Raw genomic sequence first — 17,179 nt, forward strand, 5'->3', positions numbered from 1 at the left:
AAAAAAATCAAAACCCAATAATATCCAAAAAGCATGGTAAAGTGATCAAGGAGATGGAGAAACTTCTCCATGTGTGGATATAGGATCAGCATCAGCATCAAGTCCTACTCCATTTAATGCTTATTCTGAAAAATCTGAAAGTATTTGAAGATCAGGGTGCATCTTTACCTGAGACTCACTCTGTCAGACTTACAAACGCATCCAACGTGTGAATGTGCTCCCAGAACGGAACTTGTTCTTAAATCGGGTACCACAGACTCAGGTCCACTTCTGAGCCCAGTTGTCCAGAGGAGCAGTGGGGCTGGCGCCCTGGGGGTGCCTGCAGCAGCCTGGGGAAGTGGACTCCTTTCCCGCTGCTTTAGGAGAGCAGGAGGGGCAGGGGAGACTGGCAAGAACCTGGACTCCTAGATATAAAATTCTCCCTCATTACAATGACTTCTTTACTCCTCTCTGGAAGGCAGATTAAAAACTCCTATTACTTGGATAATAGCATGATTAAAATGAGGCCACACTTGTGCTTTAATTCCCTATTAAAGTAAAACATTTTAAATTGCTTATTACTATGTAATAAAGCAAAGAAATATGATTACCTCTGCCCATGTTATTCCTGTTCGGTTGAGGACTAAAACCTTGAGTGTAGAAAATGCTCCAGTTACAGATGGTGAAGCAGAAGGAAACCTCAGTTTATTGTCACTGTATAGAAAGAGGAGAGATTGCTGTACAATAGGCCCAGCCAAGTCACTGAAAGCAACAGCTGGGGGGTCGGGTTTGTTTCAACCTTAAAATGAAATTCTGTCAAAAACAAAGTGAGTCAAGGCTAGCTGCTTTTTAATATTTGCAACATACAACCTTTGACAGCAGATGTAAAAGGTGCTATGTGGGCAGCAGAGTGGGGCTGTAGGTGTCTGGCTTCACTCGCTACAGGGCTGAATGTACCAAAATGAACTTCACCAAGTCTTACCCACATGCTAGATCAGGGCTAGAATTCTGCTTCCTTAATACGGGAGTCTGCCCTTGTGCTATTAAGATGTATGAGATAAGTGACTGGTTTTTAAAATCTCTCTCAAAAGCCTCATCTCAGAAGGTATGCTTTTGTTTTTAAGTACTGTATCTTTTAGCCAGGTATGCTGGTAAACAACTGTAATCCCCAGCACTTGGGAGGCTGAGGCACGAGGATCATTGTGAGTTTGAGGTCAGCCTGGGTTACGTAGTGAGTTCAAGGCCAGCCTGCAGTATATAGCAAGACACTTTCAAAAACAAGACAAAACATTAGCCCAGCCAGGCATGGTTGTACACATCTTTAATCCCAGCATTCTGGGACACTGAGGCAGGAGGACTGCAAGTTTGAGGTAGCCCAGGTAACCAAGCAAGACAATGTCAAAATAATAATAATAATAGTAATAGTAATAATAATGGGCTGGTGATGTAGTTCAGTGCAACTGAGTTCACTTCTCAATGTGGAAAAAAAGCACCAATATTTACAGAAGGGAAAACATCATATTATACCCATTTCTCTATGGAGGGCCTGACTACTTGCTCCACTGTGTCTGACTTCGCCAGATACAGTCCAACCATATATGAAAAGCTGGTTCCAAAGTGAGAGGAGGCTGGACACAGATGCTCACTTATAATCCCAGCACTAAGGAGTCAGAGGCGGGAGGGTTGTGAGTTCCAGGCCAGCCTGGGCTACACAATGAGACCCTGTCTCTTTAAACAAACAACAAAAAAGAGAGTGATGGGGAAGTGGGAATGTAGCCCTGGCAGCACCTGCCCAGTGTGGGAGGAGGCCTGGGTTCCTTTCTCAGCAAGGCCTGGAAAATTAAAACATTAGTAAGGTATAGAAAGTGAAAAATCTTTATCAAAACAGAATGAAACAGTATCCTACTGAAACTACTCATTCCTAAAGCAATCAAATACTAGAAGCTTCCAACGGAACAAGCACTTTTATATCACCTCTCTTCTACTCCCCAGCTGCACATCATGACTGCCCAGTGTTCCATCCTTTATGGTCAGGCTTACGAGAAGCCTAAAGATCTTCCAGCTCAATACATCTACCCTACCTCACCTTCCACCAATCAAGAAAGACAAAACACTTATTAATGAGTCACCTCATGTGCCCATTAAGAATAAATTAATTAGATGGGCATGGTGACACACGCTTGTAATTCCAGCAGTGAGGGAGGCGAGGCAGGAGGGTTCCTAATTGGAGTCCCACCTGAGCACCTGAGTGAAACTCTGTCTCAAAATAAAAAATAAAAAAGGATTGGGGATGTGGGTCAGTGTGAAAGCCATAGGTTCACAATCCCCAGTACAAAAAAAAAAAAAAGAGGGGAAAAAAGAGTGAGTTACTCTTAGGTAAATTCAAGTGAGCCAAAATCAAACCTGCGTAGAACAAAGCCTCTACCCAGCAGTGGCCTTTGGCTTTGTTTTACCTGCCTCGTTTCCACTGAGATGTTGGCATGGGCTAGGAGACTAGCAGCTTCATGGTTTGTGACAATAAGGCAACCAAGGTTCCGTACCTCAGATTCAGAACCTCTAGGTGCTTGAGCTGATCGGCGATATAGATCACTTCATCCCAGGATGACAACAGATTTTTGGATAAATCTATTACTCTCAAATCTAAAAGGACATGTTAAGAAACAGTAATTTCAAAAGATTCATAAAAGATGTAAAAATAATTACCTCTTAATTCTGAACTGTGGGACCTTTAACTTTTTACTTTATAGTCTCTTATTCCACTTGAAATATTTTTGTAAGTACGTAACACTTTTTATCTTTTAAATTATCCAACTGTTCACTCAAAAACTAAAACTTTTGTCATATAGTCAAAACTTGAGATAATCACCTATAGGCAATCAACCAAGTATCATAATTACAGCATTATGCACCAAAAAGGAGGGGGGAAGAATCCATGATTGTGACTAATTCATGCAGCATCTATGGAGGACTTGGAGGCCTTGCCCTCAGTGTGACAGAGCAGCTGCAAGCCTCCAGCAAGCGCAGCCCCTCTCTTGCAGTGGTCTTACCATGTCCCTGGGAATCCCCAGACACACACCATCCGGGGGACAGGACAGGGCAGCTGGGACACAGGCTTGGAAGTGCCAAGAACAGTGAATCGGAGGGTCCTAGATGGCCCGGAAGCAGAGTACGCTGCCCACTGTTCCTGGCCCAAGGATTCAGAGGTGGGCATGCAAGGAGCCAGGCAGCAGAGCTGATTTCCCAGTGTAACCGGAGGCTGGGAGCAGTGGCTGTGCCATCAGCAAGGGGCCCTGCTCAGCAAAGCCTTGCTGAGGGACAGAGTTGCAGCTTGGAGCAGGGCTGGACCAGCTGAAGGGGACCTTATGCTCTACAACGATATGTGTGGCTATTACTCAGTTCTCTCCTCTATCCCTCAAGGAATTACTGAGAGCCAGGAGGGCAGCAGCATGCAAAGCAACGTCTAGGTGGGCAAAAGATGGTCGGTGAGCAATGTCTCCAGTGTTTCCACAATAGGCGCCTGCTCAGAGACAGAGCAGGCTCACAGCAAGGGGTTTGTACGTGGTGCAGATGGGGCTTGAGTGCCAGAAAGGAGGTTACAAAGGCTGTTGAGGGGCAGATCAGTGTCACAAAGGGACCTGAAGGGCATTTCCAAGTTTTTGCTCAGCTCCAGCTGAAGCAGGAAGCACTTAAAGGTTTGGAGCAAAGCAATGGGATCTGTCCTGGGGTTTTAAAAAGTCACTCAAGCCAGGTGTGATACTGCATGTTTATAATCCCAGCCTTCAGAAGGCTGAGGCAGAAGGATCACCACAGGTTTAAGGCCAGGCTGGGCAACACAGTGCACTCGAGGCCAGCAAGAACTATAGAGTAAGACTGTCTGAAAAAATAAAGAAAAAAAGCTGGGTGTGGCGGGGCACACCTGCAATCCCAGCACGCAGGGGGTTGACACAGGAGGACTGCCACAAGTTCAAAGCCAAGCTAGGCTACATAGAGAGTGCAAAGCCAGCCTGAACTGCACAGTGAGACCCTGTCTCAAAAAGACAAACAGAAAAAGTCACTCTGCTGCAGATTTGGACTATAAACTGAGGAGAATCAGAGAAGGCAGGAAGTCTACACAGCAGGTGATAGGGTTTCTGTCTGGGCGTCCTCCCAAAGCCTCATGCAGTCATGGGGCAGGCTTTTGGAGTTTATGATTGATCCACGATCCAATGCGGGGATTATGCATGTGAGTGCTACACCCACCCTGGGGCGGTAGCTTGCATATGTAAGGGAGAGAAAGAGGCTGCTTGCTGCCACTCCTCCCTTTTGCTTTTTGCTGCTTTTGCTATTTTCCACCCTCTGCCTTGGAGCCAGCCAAGTATGGACTGAAACCTGCACAATCTGTCAGCGAAATAAACCTTTCCTTCTTTAATTTTAGGCCTCAGGTATTTTGTCTCAGCAACGAGAGCAAAGTAACCAGGACAGCAGGATTATAAAACTGACTATAAAATGCTACCTTTTGCATAAATTATTATTTAGAAATTAGCCAGACTTAGAGAACTGGAAAAAGACCTTTAAAATTCAGAAAAGTCTATTTGACTTCTCGCTGGGACTGTTTTAACTTAGCAGCTATGTTTTTAGTTGTGGGCATAAAAGCAGCAGATGGCAAGGAACATGAAGCCAGAACCAGTGCTGCTGCTTCTCACAGAAGCTGGTGAGAAGGCAGGCCAGGCTGGCACAGTGGCCTCCAGGCTGTGGGCTCCCTGTCTGTGCTTCTGTCATCCCAGCCTCACCGCACAGCTTTGCTCAGACTTGACTGCAAGGGAGCTGCTAAAGCTCTGGATGCACCACCTGCTCCCAGTGGCTGAGGGGGCAAAGGCAAAAGGCCACTGCCTACCCAGTATGTTCCTTTGCTAGAACTTTCACCTTACATCTGACAGCCAGGGTGACCGCCCCACGTGAAGCTGAGTGGTGCTTAGGTAGAAAATCAGGGAGAATGGACAGTGGGGGCATAGCCAGCATCGTCTGGCACAGGTATCAAACCAGTCAGGGCCCAGCAACCAGCTGTCATGAAAAGGATACTCTGACACGCTTTGGCGATTGCTCCTTTTTCACCAGCACAACTCACCGCACAGCTCTTCAGAGAAATGTCTTTCAGTTTGCTCAGCTGGCTGCAGGAAGAAGAGAGTTCACAGTTCACATAAGCACAGACACTGCCCATTGGTCTTTTCAAAACAAGCATTTCAGACACACAAAAAGGTACTGAAAATAAATATAAATACTAGTAAATATGAAATACTAGTAAATATTCACTGAAAATGAATATAAATACTAGTAGCCACTACCCGCGTTACAAAAAAATTGAAAACATGCCAGATGTAAGTACTCCTGTGTCCCTGTCCATAACACACTCCTCTCCTCCTCCCCCACTCCCCAGGGGAAACTAGATGTTTATCTAACCCTAACTTTCCCTTTCTTCCTGCAGTGCTGGGGATGAAACCTCACACACGCAGGGAGAGCATTCTACCCACCACTGAGCTACAATCCCAGACCTAAATCTTTCCTAGTATCTCCTCTATATATTTCCATGTCCCTAAACAATTATAGCATTTTTGTGTATAATGAAACTTGATATAAATGCTGTTCTACTATGTAGAACCTCTTGCAACTTACTGGCCTTAGACCGCTCGGCCATGCTGACTGTGCAACTTACTTTTTTCCCATAACACTATACTGTTCAGCAGTTAGGCTGAGCTCTACTGACACATGAGGTTCCAGAACATTTACACACCTGATAGTTTTTTAGTATGTAAATAGACCATTACTAATTTACTGGCTCTTCAGTTAACGTCTGGATCACTCCCAACAGTGCTGAAGTAACTGGCAGATTCTCTTGGGATCCATCCCAGAGAGTACAGAGATGCAATTTCACTAATACTCTCTATAGCCTTTTTATTTTAAAAAAGTTCTCTAAGTTGCCCAGACTAATTTTTTTTTTTTTTTTTTTTTTTTTTTGGTTTTTTCGAGACAGGGTCTCACTATGCAGTTCAGGCTGGCCTTGAGCTCACTTTGTACCCAGGCTGGCCTCGAACTTGCAATGATCCTCCAGCCTCAGCCTCCCGGGTGCTGGGATTACAGGCGTGTGCCACCACGCCCAGCCAGCCCAGGTTAATCTTGAACTCACCCCTCTCTTGCCTCAGCCTTCCAGTAGATAGGATCACAGACATGTACCACTGCACCTAGTTAAAACAGCCTTTTTTTTTTTTTTTTATTAACTATGGGGTTTTTCTTGTTTTTTTCTGAGACAGGGTCTCACTATGCAGTTCAGGCTGGCCTTCAGTTCACTTTTTAGCCCAGACTGGCCTCAAATTTGCAGTGATCCTCCTGCCTTAGCCTCCTGAGTGCTGGGATTACAGGCATGTGCTACCACACCTGGCTTAATTAACTATGTTTATTGATATATTTTAGGTAAACATAATGATCACATTCATCATAGGGAATCTGCACTGGTACATGATATAACTTGATTCTTTTTTTCCCATCTCCTACCTTCCTTTCAACTGCTCTTCCCCTCCTAATTTATAAAAGCTTTGTTTCCTTTTTTCCTTCTTTTCTCGTCATTTTTTCTTTTCCCTTCTTTCCTTTTTACCCCCTTCCCCTTGATGCCCTTTCTGTTTGAATATTCTCTTCCTATTTCACAAATCTATTATACATTTTGGTCCTTATTTACACTTTTGGTTTCTCACACCACAGAAACAATGTGGTATTTACACATGTCATATTTATTTTATTTAAGAATATGGTCTCAAGGTGCATCCATTTAGCTAGAAATGTCTCAAGTTTATCCTTTATGGCAGAAGAGTCCACTGTGTAAAAAAACCCACAGCTTTTTTATCCATCCATCTGCTGATGGGCATTTGGGTTGTTTCCAAGATCTAGCTATTATAAACTGTGCTGCTATAGACATGGGTGCGCATATATTGCTGTGGTACGATGCTTTTAATTCTTTTGAGAAGACACAAGGGGAATAGCTGGGTCCATTGAGACCTCTAGTCCTATTTTTTTGAGGAATCTCCACACTGATTTCCATAGTGGTTGCATCATTCTACACTCCCACCAACAGTGGAGAATGGTTCCTTTTTCCCCACATCCTTGCCAGCATTTGCTATTGGTTGATTTCTTGACAATAGCCATTCTTTCTGGAGTGAGATGGACAACACCCATTTTTGAAGTACTGACAATCTGTGTTTTCTATTCATTAAAAGAACCTACAGCCGGGTGTGGTGGTGCATGCCTGTAATCCCAGCACTGGGGAGGTGGAGGCAGGAGGATCATTGTGAGTTCAAGACCAGCCTGGGCTATAATGTGAGCTCAAGGCCAGCCTGAACTGCACAGTGACACCCTGATTCAAAAAGAAAAAAAGAAAGAAAGAAAAGAAAAGAATCTACATATTATAATGTTTAAGAACACAGAATCTGGATCCAGACTACTGCACTTGGGTTAAATCCTTTGGCATTTGACAAGTTAACTAAATCTCTATGCCTCAGATTATGTGATGTTAAGATACTACTGTATACACTGAAGTTCACTACAGCCAAAGAGCAGAAACTACTCAAGTATCTATGGGCAGATGAAAGTGGAAAAAAACCCTAAAAACATAGTATATACATTCAGTGGAATATTATTCAGCCTTAAAAAAGGATACTCTAATACATGATACAGCATAGCTAAAACTTGAGGACATTATATGCTAAGTGAAATAAGACAGACATGAAAAAACATATACAGAGCTGAGTGCACCTATAATTCCAGTTAATTAGGAGGATCATAAGTTCAAGGTCAGCCTGAGCAACTTAGCAGGATCCTGTCACAAAATAAAATAAAGAGTTGTGAAGTAGCTTAGTGGCAGAGTGCTTGCCTAGCATGTGTGAGGCCTGAGTCAATCCCCAGCTCCAGAAAGAAAAAAAAAAGACAAATACTGTATGATTCCATTTACTGGAGGTTTCTAGAATAAGCAAACTCTTAGAGAAAGTACAGCAGGTAGCTGCCAGAGATTAGGGTAGAGGGAAATGAGGGGTGGGGGTTTAATGGAGACACAGTTCCAGTTTGGGGTGATGAAAAACTCTGGGGTTGGTTACACAGTGTGAGTATCATTAACACTACTGAACTGTATTCTTATAAATTGTTAAGATGGTAAAGTTTATGTTATTTTACTATAATTTTTAAAACACTACAATAATTTAGTGAGCTAATATTTGAGAAGCTCTCAAAGTACTACCTGGGGATATATTAATTCACTTTATTAGTATTTATAGAAACAAACATAAAACTGATAACACTTGGGGCAAACAGTAAGATCAAAATGCAGGCCATGAGTGGTCACAGTTATCAGAAAGGAGGAAAGGAGAGCAGCAGAGTCCTGGGGTAGAGGTTTCCTCACTCCCTCAGGTCACTGGGCCTTTACAGTTTCATATTTTATGGTGCCCTTAGGCCAAAACAAATACCTCACTGTTTCAATGACATGGCTGGGGCCTGATCATATCATGATGACTTGCATCCTCTCAGCTTAGTGACTGGTGGCCTGATCATATCACCATGACTTGTGTCCTCTCAGCTTAGTGACTGGTGGGCTTGCACAACTTCCCACAGCCTGGAATCTGATTGGACATCACCATCTCTATTTTCTGTCCACAGTGATTTCCAGCAGATACTTGCTTTTTAATCACAGTAACTACTCCAAACAAAGCTTTTTAGGGACATGACACCAGTTCCTTCTAAAATTTAAAATATGCTGTGCTGGGACAACTTGGCCGAGAGCTTGGGGCACAGGTTTCTATACTATAGGGAGTGGCTGAAGTTGGAAATACTTCTGGTCCTAGGAAAACATCTTGCTCGAGACAATTCCAGTCTTTAGTTGCTAGGCCACTCTGTGTGTGTGACACTAACTTTATAAAGAGTGTAAATAAATGCCCCTACAGTGCTTGGGCAGTTCTTCTCCTCCCATCAAGAGAGAGAGAACTCCACCTGACCTCAGCTCTGTCTCTTGCCTTATTTTCTTCATCCCCTTACCGTTTTTCCCCAGGACCATCAAGAGCTATGCAGGTCGCAGCACTATACAAGCATCACTCCAGAGACAAAGCCATCTCCAAGAAAAACTACACATGATGGTTCTTAACTGCTCTTGATTCCTTTATTTTTATGTATTTGAATGGTACATAAAAGCTGGTCAGATTAATATTATTAAGGGGATAAGACAGTGGCTTAAAGTACGGATTTCAATAACTAACAATAACAGTTATCACTAACTGCACGATCTCAGCAGACTAACACTAGGTCTCACTGTATGAATATGTAAACTGAGGCTTAGAAATAATTTTTAAAAATTTCTTAAAAATTAAAAAAAGAATGACAATTAACCTTCCCTAACTTTGTCAGAGCCAGAAAAGGTCTGGCTGCCATCAGAACCAGGCCTGTATGACTCAAATTGGTTCATTCCACCAAGCTGTCTCCAAATTTCTTAATTTACTAACCTGTATGTAGCCAATATAAGAGACTGTTCCAGAATCTCTACCATTTTACCTTTTCAATCAAAATAGGTCCTAGCTAATTATTAAATGCAATGATATTCAAGTCTTAGGATCTTTCATCAGGAAAAATTATGTGGTCATTCTTAAACTACGGGGAAAAAAATCTGTTCATAATTTGTTAATATTCATAGGCCCATAGTATTCTCTGAAAAAATTAACCAATTAAAGCAAAATGTCTGCAGCATCACAAAAAAGAAAAAAAAAGGAAAGGAAAAGAAGAAAAAGATAAAATGTGCCTCTTTTGGTAAAAGAAATTTAAATATGTTCATTTTAAATAGAAAAACTAAACAAAAAGCTCTAAAATTATGGAAGCATATTTAAATCCAAATAAGTCAGTATGAGAAAGAGTGAAAATAAACGCTTCTAGGGAGAGGTGGTGATTGCCTGCTGTTCAATCTGTATTTTCTAAATTCTCAAAAATAAAAGTATACTGTTTTGTAACTAAAATATAGTCAAGGGGTCTGGTATTTAGCTCAGCAGCCCAGTGCCTGCCTGGCAAGCGTGAGGTTGTAAGTTCAACTCCTGGTACCAAAAAAAATTAAAATAAAATAAAATATAGGTTGCTTTTTTAAAAAGCTTGCTCTTTGAATTTTTTGGTGGTTTTGAGACAGGGTCTCACTGTGTAGTTAAGGCTGGCGTTGAACTTACTATGTAGTCAGGCTGGCCTCAAACTCTTGGTAATTCTCCTGCATCACCTGGGATTACAGGTGTGCATTACCTCACCCAGCCTGCAATTTTTTAAAATGAGGACTAGGTATGCTAAAAATGAGAAATTTATTCAACACTGCCTCAGTATACTATAATTATTATGTTAAATCCTAAGTACGACGACGACGACGACGACGACGACGACGACGACGACGACAACGACGACAAAAGATGTCTAAGACATTTACTTTGAACAGAACTGCAGCTTAATTCTTTTATTTTGGAAATTGAAAGAAATTACAGGCCTATGCCAAACGGCTGCAAATCTCTACCCCACAATGACCACCAGGAGTCCCTATACATGGATACCTCATCCACTCAACCGTCAACAGCACTAAGTCCCCTACAGCTGAGGGGGTGCTCAGCAGTTGCAGCTGAGTATGTGCAAATATCAGCTCCACTCTCCCTGATGCAGACATGTGCAGGAAGCATGTCTGCAGGCCACCATAGTGCACTTTTATGAAGAGGAGAACATCTGATGCACCACCATTAAAAGGCATTCTTTAGTGCCCTTCACACTGGGGCACTTAAAAGCAAATTCCTAGGTCACACATGCTAAAATTCTGACTCAGGAGGTATAGGAGTCTGATTCAGTAGGTCCTAGGGACCCAGGATTCTATAGGTCCCAAAGTTCCCAAAGTGATAAAGATGTGCAGCCAGAGGAGAGACCACTCCCTGCTGGGTGGTGCCTGCCCTCTTCTACAGCAAAGGTGAAAACTCAATTTATCACCCAAACATAAATGTCAGCATGAAATAGAAAAGGGTTGGGGCTGGGGATTTAGCTCAGCGGCAAAAGCGCCTGCCTGGCAAGCGCAAGGTCGTGAGTTCAGTTCCCGGTACCGGAGAAAAACAAAAACAAAACAAAAAAAAAAAAAAGAAAAGGGTCAAAATATCAGCTTTAGTTATTGATAGTCAATACATAAAAATATAGTGCAAATATTAACACTGAACAAATCAATATTTTGATACCAATCTAGAAAACTCTACCAACCCTATGCTAAATAAGATTTTAACCTTCCTGAATCATTGATCCTTGGGTTTCTCAGATCTCGAATCACTGTTTTCACAGACAGGAAAAAAGGTTTGGAAGCAAGGACCTGAGCATCCATATGCAATCAGGAAAATTTCAATCCTGAACCTAGATGACATTGCAAAAGTCAGCTTTACCATTACCAGCTCAACTTACCTCTGCAGTTTCGTGATAGAGTCAAAACCAACAGTTTCCACGGGTTTGTTTCCAAGTATAACAATGTGCTCTTTTCCATCATCCTCTGGTTCATCTTCTAACACATAGCGGTTCTTAATTGCAGTAAGAAAGTCCACTCCAAAATTTACCTTGTTTGGACGGATAAAGGATCCTCCTGTTGGATGCCTAGACAAGAGAGAAACAGAAGTTGCTAAGCTGGGTGTGGTGGCTCATGCCTTTAACCCCGGTATTTTTTTTTTTTTTTTTTGGTTTTTTTGGTTTTTCTCCGGTACCGGGAACCAAACTCACGACCTTGCACTTGCTAGGCAGGCGCTTTGCCGCTGAGCTAAATCCCCAGCCCCAATCCCGGTATTTAAGAGGCTAAAGCAGGAGGATCACAAGTTCCAGACTAGTTTGGTCTACATGGCAAAGCACTGTCTCAAAAAAAAAAAGTACCAAACAAGCAGTAAGAACCAGGTCAGAATTTTCATATAAAATGTGCTGAGGGGGCTAGGGATTTAGCTCAGTGGCACAGCACTTGCCTGGCAAGTGCAACATCATGAGTTCGATTCCTGGTACCGGAAAAAAAGCACAAAAAAAAAAAAAAAATGTGTTGAGCATCCAATTCAGAGAGTTTCAAATCATTCTAGTACAAAGGTATGACTGTAGTTGTGTTATAATTGAGGAATGCTAGAAATCATAAAAATGCCCATCTGGTTAGAGATTAAGTAAGACACATAGATGTAGTCATTTAAAAATTCTATCTGTACTACTTAAAAAATTACAAAGTATTGTTGAGATTTTAAAAAAACGGAACACAAACATGATACACTGGCAGAAGAATCAAATCTGCATGTTCACAAAAAACAGACAGGACACAAAAAAATCAAAACATCGGTGGCAGGGTTATGTACAAATATTTTTTAAGAAGACCACAGAAATACATTTTAAAAGGTTAGATATGGGGACAAAACAGAGCTGTGGGAAGATCTTTCCACAAATTGAAAATGTTTTAACTACAGTTTTTATAGCAACTCCTAGCAATAATCTCTTAGCAGGATGCAGGAGTCCCAGGATGGCCACAGTGTCTTGCTGCCTCTTGCCAGCACAAGCTGTGGGCCAGCTGTGGACAGAGAAGGGAAAGGAGACTGTCATGCTCTATAGGAGCAGCAGCAGGCACTGCTGAGGACAGAAAGGACTGGCAGCCTCCCTATGGTGATCCAGTACCCTTTCCGCACCCTCGCTCAAAAGCTTGCCACTGTTAGGCCAGCATCCAGGAGGAGGCCGTCCAACAATCCAGGCCTGGTGGTCTGGCCTCCATGAACAGACACTGTGGAGTATGGGAGAAGTTACAGGATACCTTCTGTTATAGTCACGGTTTATAGATAATAGTTTTAATACAGGACACATAATTTATAGGATTATTTTATAATATTCACCCAAAGAGTCAAATACAGAAGAGTGCAGGAGATCTGTCTACATACTAGAGACCCAAAGAATCCAGCTGAGGGCCTGGATCTCACAGCAGTGTCCTGTACAAGTCCAGCTGGAGGTGTAGAGCTCATGACAATATCTCTTGCAAGTCTGTATCAAGGATCTGCACTGGGAAGGCCCAGAGATCAGTGGTGAAAGCTAGAAAGTCTGTATCAAGATCTGCACTGGGAAGGCCCAGAGATCAGTGGTGAAAGCTAGAAAGTCTGTTCCAGTGGGATAAAGGATCTGTGCCACCAAGCTGAGGGATCTGCACCAGAGCCAGGAAGCAACACTCAAGGTAAGGACCAGCGCTCCTCTGAAGAGAACTGCAGCCATCCTCAGCAATAGCAAGGACCCGAGCTCCTCCAAAGATGAGAACAGCTGAGTTCATGTCAGTACAACCAGCATGACAAGCTTCTCCAGGAGAACCAACAGCACACCGTCTTCCCCTCTAGTTCTCCTTTTAGGCTGTTGGCAACAGTCCTCAGGTGGGCCTTCCACACCCAGAACCACACTGCTTCAGTGCAGCTCGGTGTTACAAATTGACCATTAGTTCATCCACCACACCTTCCTTCTGCTACCTGCTGATTGCAGGCTTCACATGGGTCAAACCTACCAAGCAGACTATCAAATGTGAACTACTTCAAATCTGATTTAAAAATGGGAAGGAGCAACACAGAAAATGATTTAAAAATTTGTGAGTAAAAATTTCACATTATATTATCATTAATATGGATTTCCTATCTTTAAAGGTGTTTAGACAAGTAGAAAACACACTAAACACCAACACTTCAAGGTGCTATAGGAATAGCACCTACTAAGAAAGGACTGCGGTCCACTATCCATTTCGGAGATCCTACTGTGCATCAAGAATGGTGCAAATGGCTTTCTTATTATAAGTATCTCTGCTTCTGTTTGATTTGTTTGCAGTACTGTGGATTGAACACAGGCCCTTCACACTGAGCTATATCCCCAGCGAAGGATGCTGAAACAGGGTCTTACTAAGTGCCTACATTGCCCAGGCTGGGCTAGAAATTGCAGTCTTCCTGCCTCAGCCTCCCAAAGTGCTAGGATTATAGGCAAGTGCCACCACACTTGGCTCTCTTTTCTTTATATGTCACCCAACCTTGGGTATTCTGATATAGCAACACAAAACAGACTAAGGGCTGAGGTGTAGCTCAGAGGTAGAGCACTTGCCTACCATACATGAGACTCTGTGTTTGATCTCCAGTGCAACAAACAACAAGGAAACACACTGAGATAGAGGCAGGTAACTTCGCTTCTCAGGGCCCCGGATGGAGGAGTACCTGCTGAGCAGCCACGCCAAAAGACCTGCATTCAAGGAGCACCAGGGCTAGTTCTGATAATGACACCCTGGGTTTCATGAATTGCAGAAAGAGCAAGTTTCAAAAGATGGGGATGAGTGGATTTGGCAGGGGAAAGGATGTGAACTGTGCGACAGAAGGGGCACTATGGCTGAACACTTCCTCAGATGGCCCTGGCCCGCACACCTCTGGCAATGGGATTCTGCAACCTGTTCCCAACAACAGGTAGTCTGTTTATCTTCCTCTTGAATCTGGGCTCATCCAGTGCCAACAAGGAGGCCTGAAACTTGGAAGCCTTGGACTTTCCCCTTTTGCCCTCAAAGAAGCCAGAAAAAGCCCTCAGAGAGAGATGCAGGTTGTATTAGAGAAGGCCCAGCCTCTCACCCCATCATCGATTAGCACCATGTCCCCAGCCCATAAAGCCATCTTGGACCCTCCAGCCAACACCACTAGGAGCAGACCAATGTCTCCCCTAAGTCCTGTTCAAATCTCGGGAGATACAGAATCATGAGCAATAAAATGGTCATTTTAAGCCGCTATGTTCTAAGGTGGTTTGTCCTAGCTAACTGAAACGCTGAAATAGGTTTTGAAGGCAGGGCAGACTTACTTTCATTAAGCTTCAGTCAAAATTCAGTATTTCCTTTAATCATAAATCCCAGGCAACAAATCATAGCAGTATTCACAATATTCTGTCATCAACAGAAATGGATTATTTTTATCACTTTATACTTCTCAATGATTTTTTTTTTTTTTTCAGACAGGGTCTCATGATGTGAGACCCTGTAGTTCAGACTGGCCTTGGACTCACTATGTAGCCTAGGCTGGCCTCAGACTTGTAGTGACCCTCTTGCCTCAGCCTCCTGAGTGTCGGATTACAGGCATGTGCCACCATGCTTGGCTTTAAAGAAAATTTTAAAACTGCATATTCTCGCCCTTTCCTGCATGTTGCGGAGGCACAGAGGTCCATGGTGAGTCCTGCACCAGCCCAACTTCTCTACTGCCTACTTGGGAGTGGTCAGGGATCTCAGGGTCCAAAGAGCTGCTGACCAGAGGCAGCAACTGAGGCAGTATAGGGGATAAGTTGCTCATCAACTCTAAGCCTAATTCTAGAAAAACCTCTAATCTTCAAAGAGTTCAGATATCAAAAAGAGCCCATTACTAGATCAAGTTCAGAACTTTCTCGCGTCTGTGGCTCAGGCAAATGAAAAGCTAAGAAATGGGGGCTGCTCTCACTGGTTGTTTCAATACAGAAGATATGATGGGACCCTCGGGAAAAATTAAACAAAGGAATGTGGTCTTAGTTGAGATGAATCAGGCAGATTCAGAGGAAAAGGATACTTCAGAAGAGTGTTCATAAGACAGTTCATGGTCTGAGGATGACATGGCAGTGTTGCCTGTGAAGCCACTATGGATAACATTAAGCTTCCTAATTCAGAAGGTAGAAAAGGCAAGATGGAAGTTTTGGACAGTCTAGCCACTCAAAACAAGGAACAGTGAAATAAATGAGCTAAAACAGGTGATACATACCTGCTAATTTGGTGAAAAATAGTGCAGTTCTGAGTGTTTTGTATTTCTGGGCTCTATGGTGCTCGTATGTGTTTGAAGAAAAACTGTAGACAAATCTAATAGTTTGAGCACGGAACAATTCATGAATCAGATAGCACTGAAAATGGGGTTCAGACAGCTCTGCTGTATAGTGAGGGCAGCATCCTTTTTTTAGGCCAGCACAAGGTACAGAAATAACTTGATGAGTTACAGTGAACCCTTTATTTTGGTTGGACAAGGTCTGATCCTTTCAGGGGGTCTGGAATTGGCTGAAGCTCAAAACCCGGGTATTTGTTATAAAAATAAACTCCTACTTTAGCTGTTAAAGATTTTTTTTGTTTGTTTGTTTTTTGTTTTTCTCCGGTACCGGGAACCAAACTTACGACCTTGCACTTGCCAGGCAGGCACATTGCCGCTGAGCTAAATCCCCAGCCTCTGTTGAAGATTTTTTATGAATCAAGTTATGCACTGTGATTATATTTCCTTCTCTACGTTTTGTGCAGTAGGTGCACACCTATAATTCCAATACTTAGGAAACTGAGGCAGGAGGTCTGCTGGGAGTTCAAGGCCAGACTAAATTACAAAAAAAAAAAAAAGTAACAAATTCTCTTTGTAAAGCAATTATATTCTATGTCCTGATTTTAAAGGTTCTTATTTGTTTAAAGGTTCTTATTTGTTTTTTTGAGACAGGGTCTTACTATGTAGTTCAGGCTGGCCTTGAACTCATTCTGTAGCTCAGGTTGGCCTCAAACTCTGGGCAATCCTCCTGCATCAGCCTCCAAGTGCTAGGATTATAGGTGTGCACCACCATGCCTGGATGAAATATTATTTTATGTCCTACAAAAGAACCCACATTATGCATGTGTGTGCACGCACACACACACACACACACACATACACACACACATCCCTGATCTAGACTACATTCTACAAAGAAGTAGAATTTGAGCAGGACCTTGAAAAAACAGGAAAATTTATTTTTCAAACATTATATGACTTTAAAAAATTATGAGAGCTCAAAGCAAAGACATTTATAATGATGATAAAAGAAAATGGTGCAATTATAACATTAACTCCAGCTCATAGTACAGGAAGGGGAACCTGAGTCCACAAGGATAAGGTGCTGGGGATCAAGCCCTCCAAAGAAGGCTGGACACTAGGAAGACCCTCAAATAAAAGTGGAAGAGATATCCATTGCCAAAGATGCACAAGTCTCAATACAGAATCACAAGAAGTATGAAATAAAATGATAATATGACTCCTCTAAGTGTCCATAATTCATCAATAACTGAATGTAGGGCCAGGAATATAGCTCAGTGGCACAAGCACCTGCCTGGCAAGCATGAGGTCCTGAGTTTGATTCCTGGTACCCAAAACAAACAAACCAACAAAAAAATAAT

The 17,179-nt window shown here is 42.7% G+C and overlaps 1 protein-coding gene and 1 pseudogene across 5 annotated transcripts in view; one reads left to right on the top strand and one right to left on the bottom strand.

Annotated features, from left to right (window-relative positions):
* The window catches only part of Tbce (tubulin folding cofactor E), a 70,422-nt gene that overhangs the window by 14,441 nt on the left and 38,802 nt on the right, over positions 1-17,179 (bottom strand). For all 5 annotated transcript variants that reach the window (XM_013504678.1, XM_005404947.2, XM_005404946.2 and 2 more), the window contains 4 exons: positions 11,437-11,622; positions 5,038-5,126; positions 2,520-2,619; positions 591-693 (listed from right to left, as the gene is read on the bottom strand). In XM_013504678.1, coding sequence (XP_013360132.1) covers positions 591-693; positions 2,520-2,619; positions 5,038-5,126; positions 11,437-11,622 — 478 coding nt within the window. The remainder of the gene's footprint in view (positions 1-590; positions 694-2,519; positions 2,620-5,037; positions 5,127-11,436; positions 11,623-17,179) is intronic.
* Positions 15,157-15,731, top strand: LOC102020019 (annotated as a pseudogene).

The sequence above is a fragment of the Chinchilla lanigera genome, unplaced genomic scaffold (assembly GCF_000276665.1).
Source record: "Chinchilla lanigera isolate Chin_1 unplaced genomic scaffold, ChiLan1.0 scaffold00091, whole genome shotgun sequence".
Lineage (NCBI taxonomy): Eukaryota > Metazoa > Chordata > Mammalia > Rodentia > Chinchillidae > Chinchilla > Chinchilla lanigera.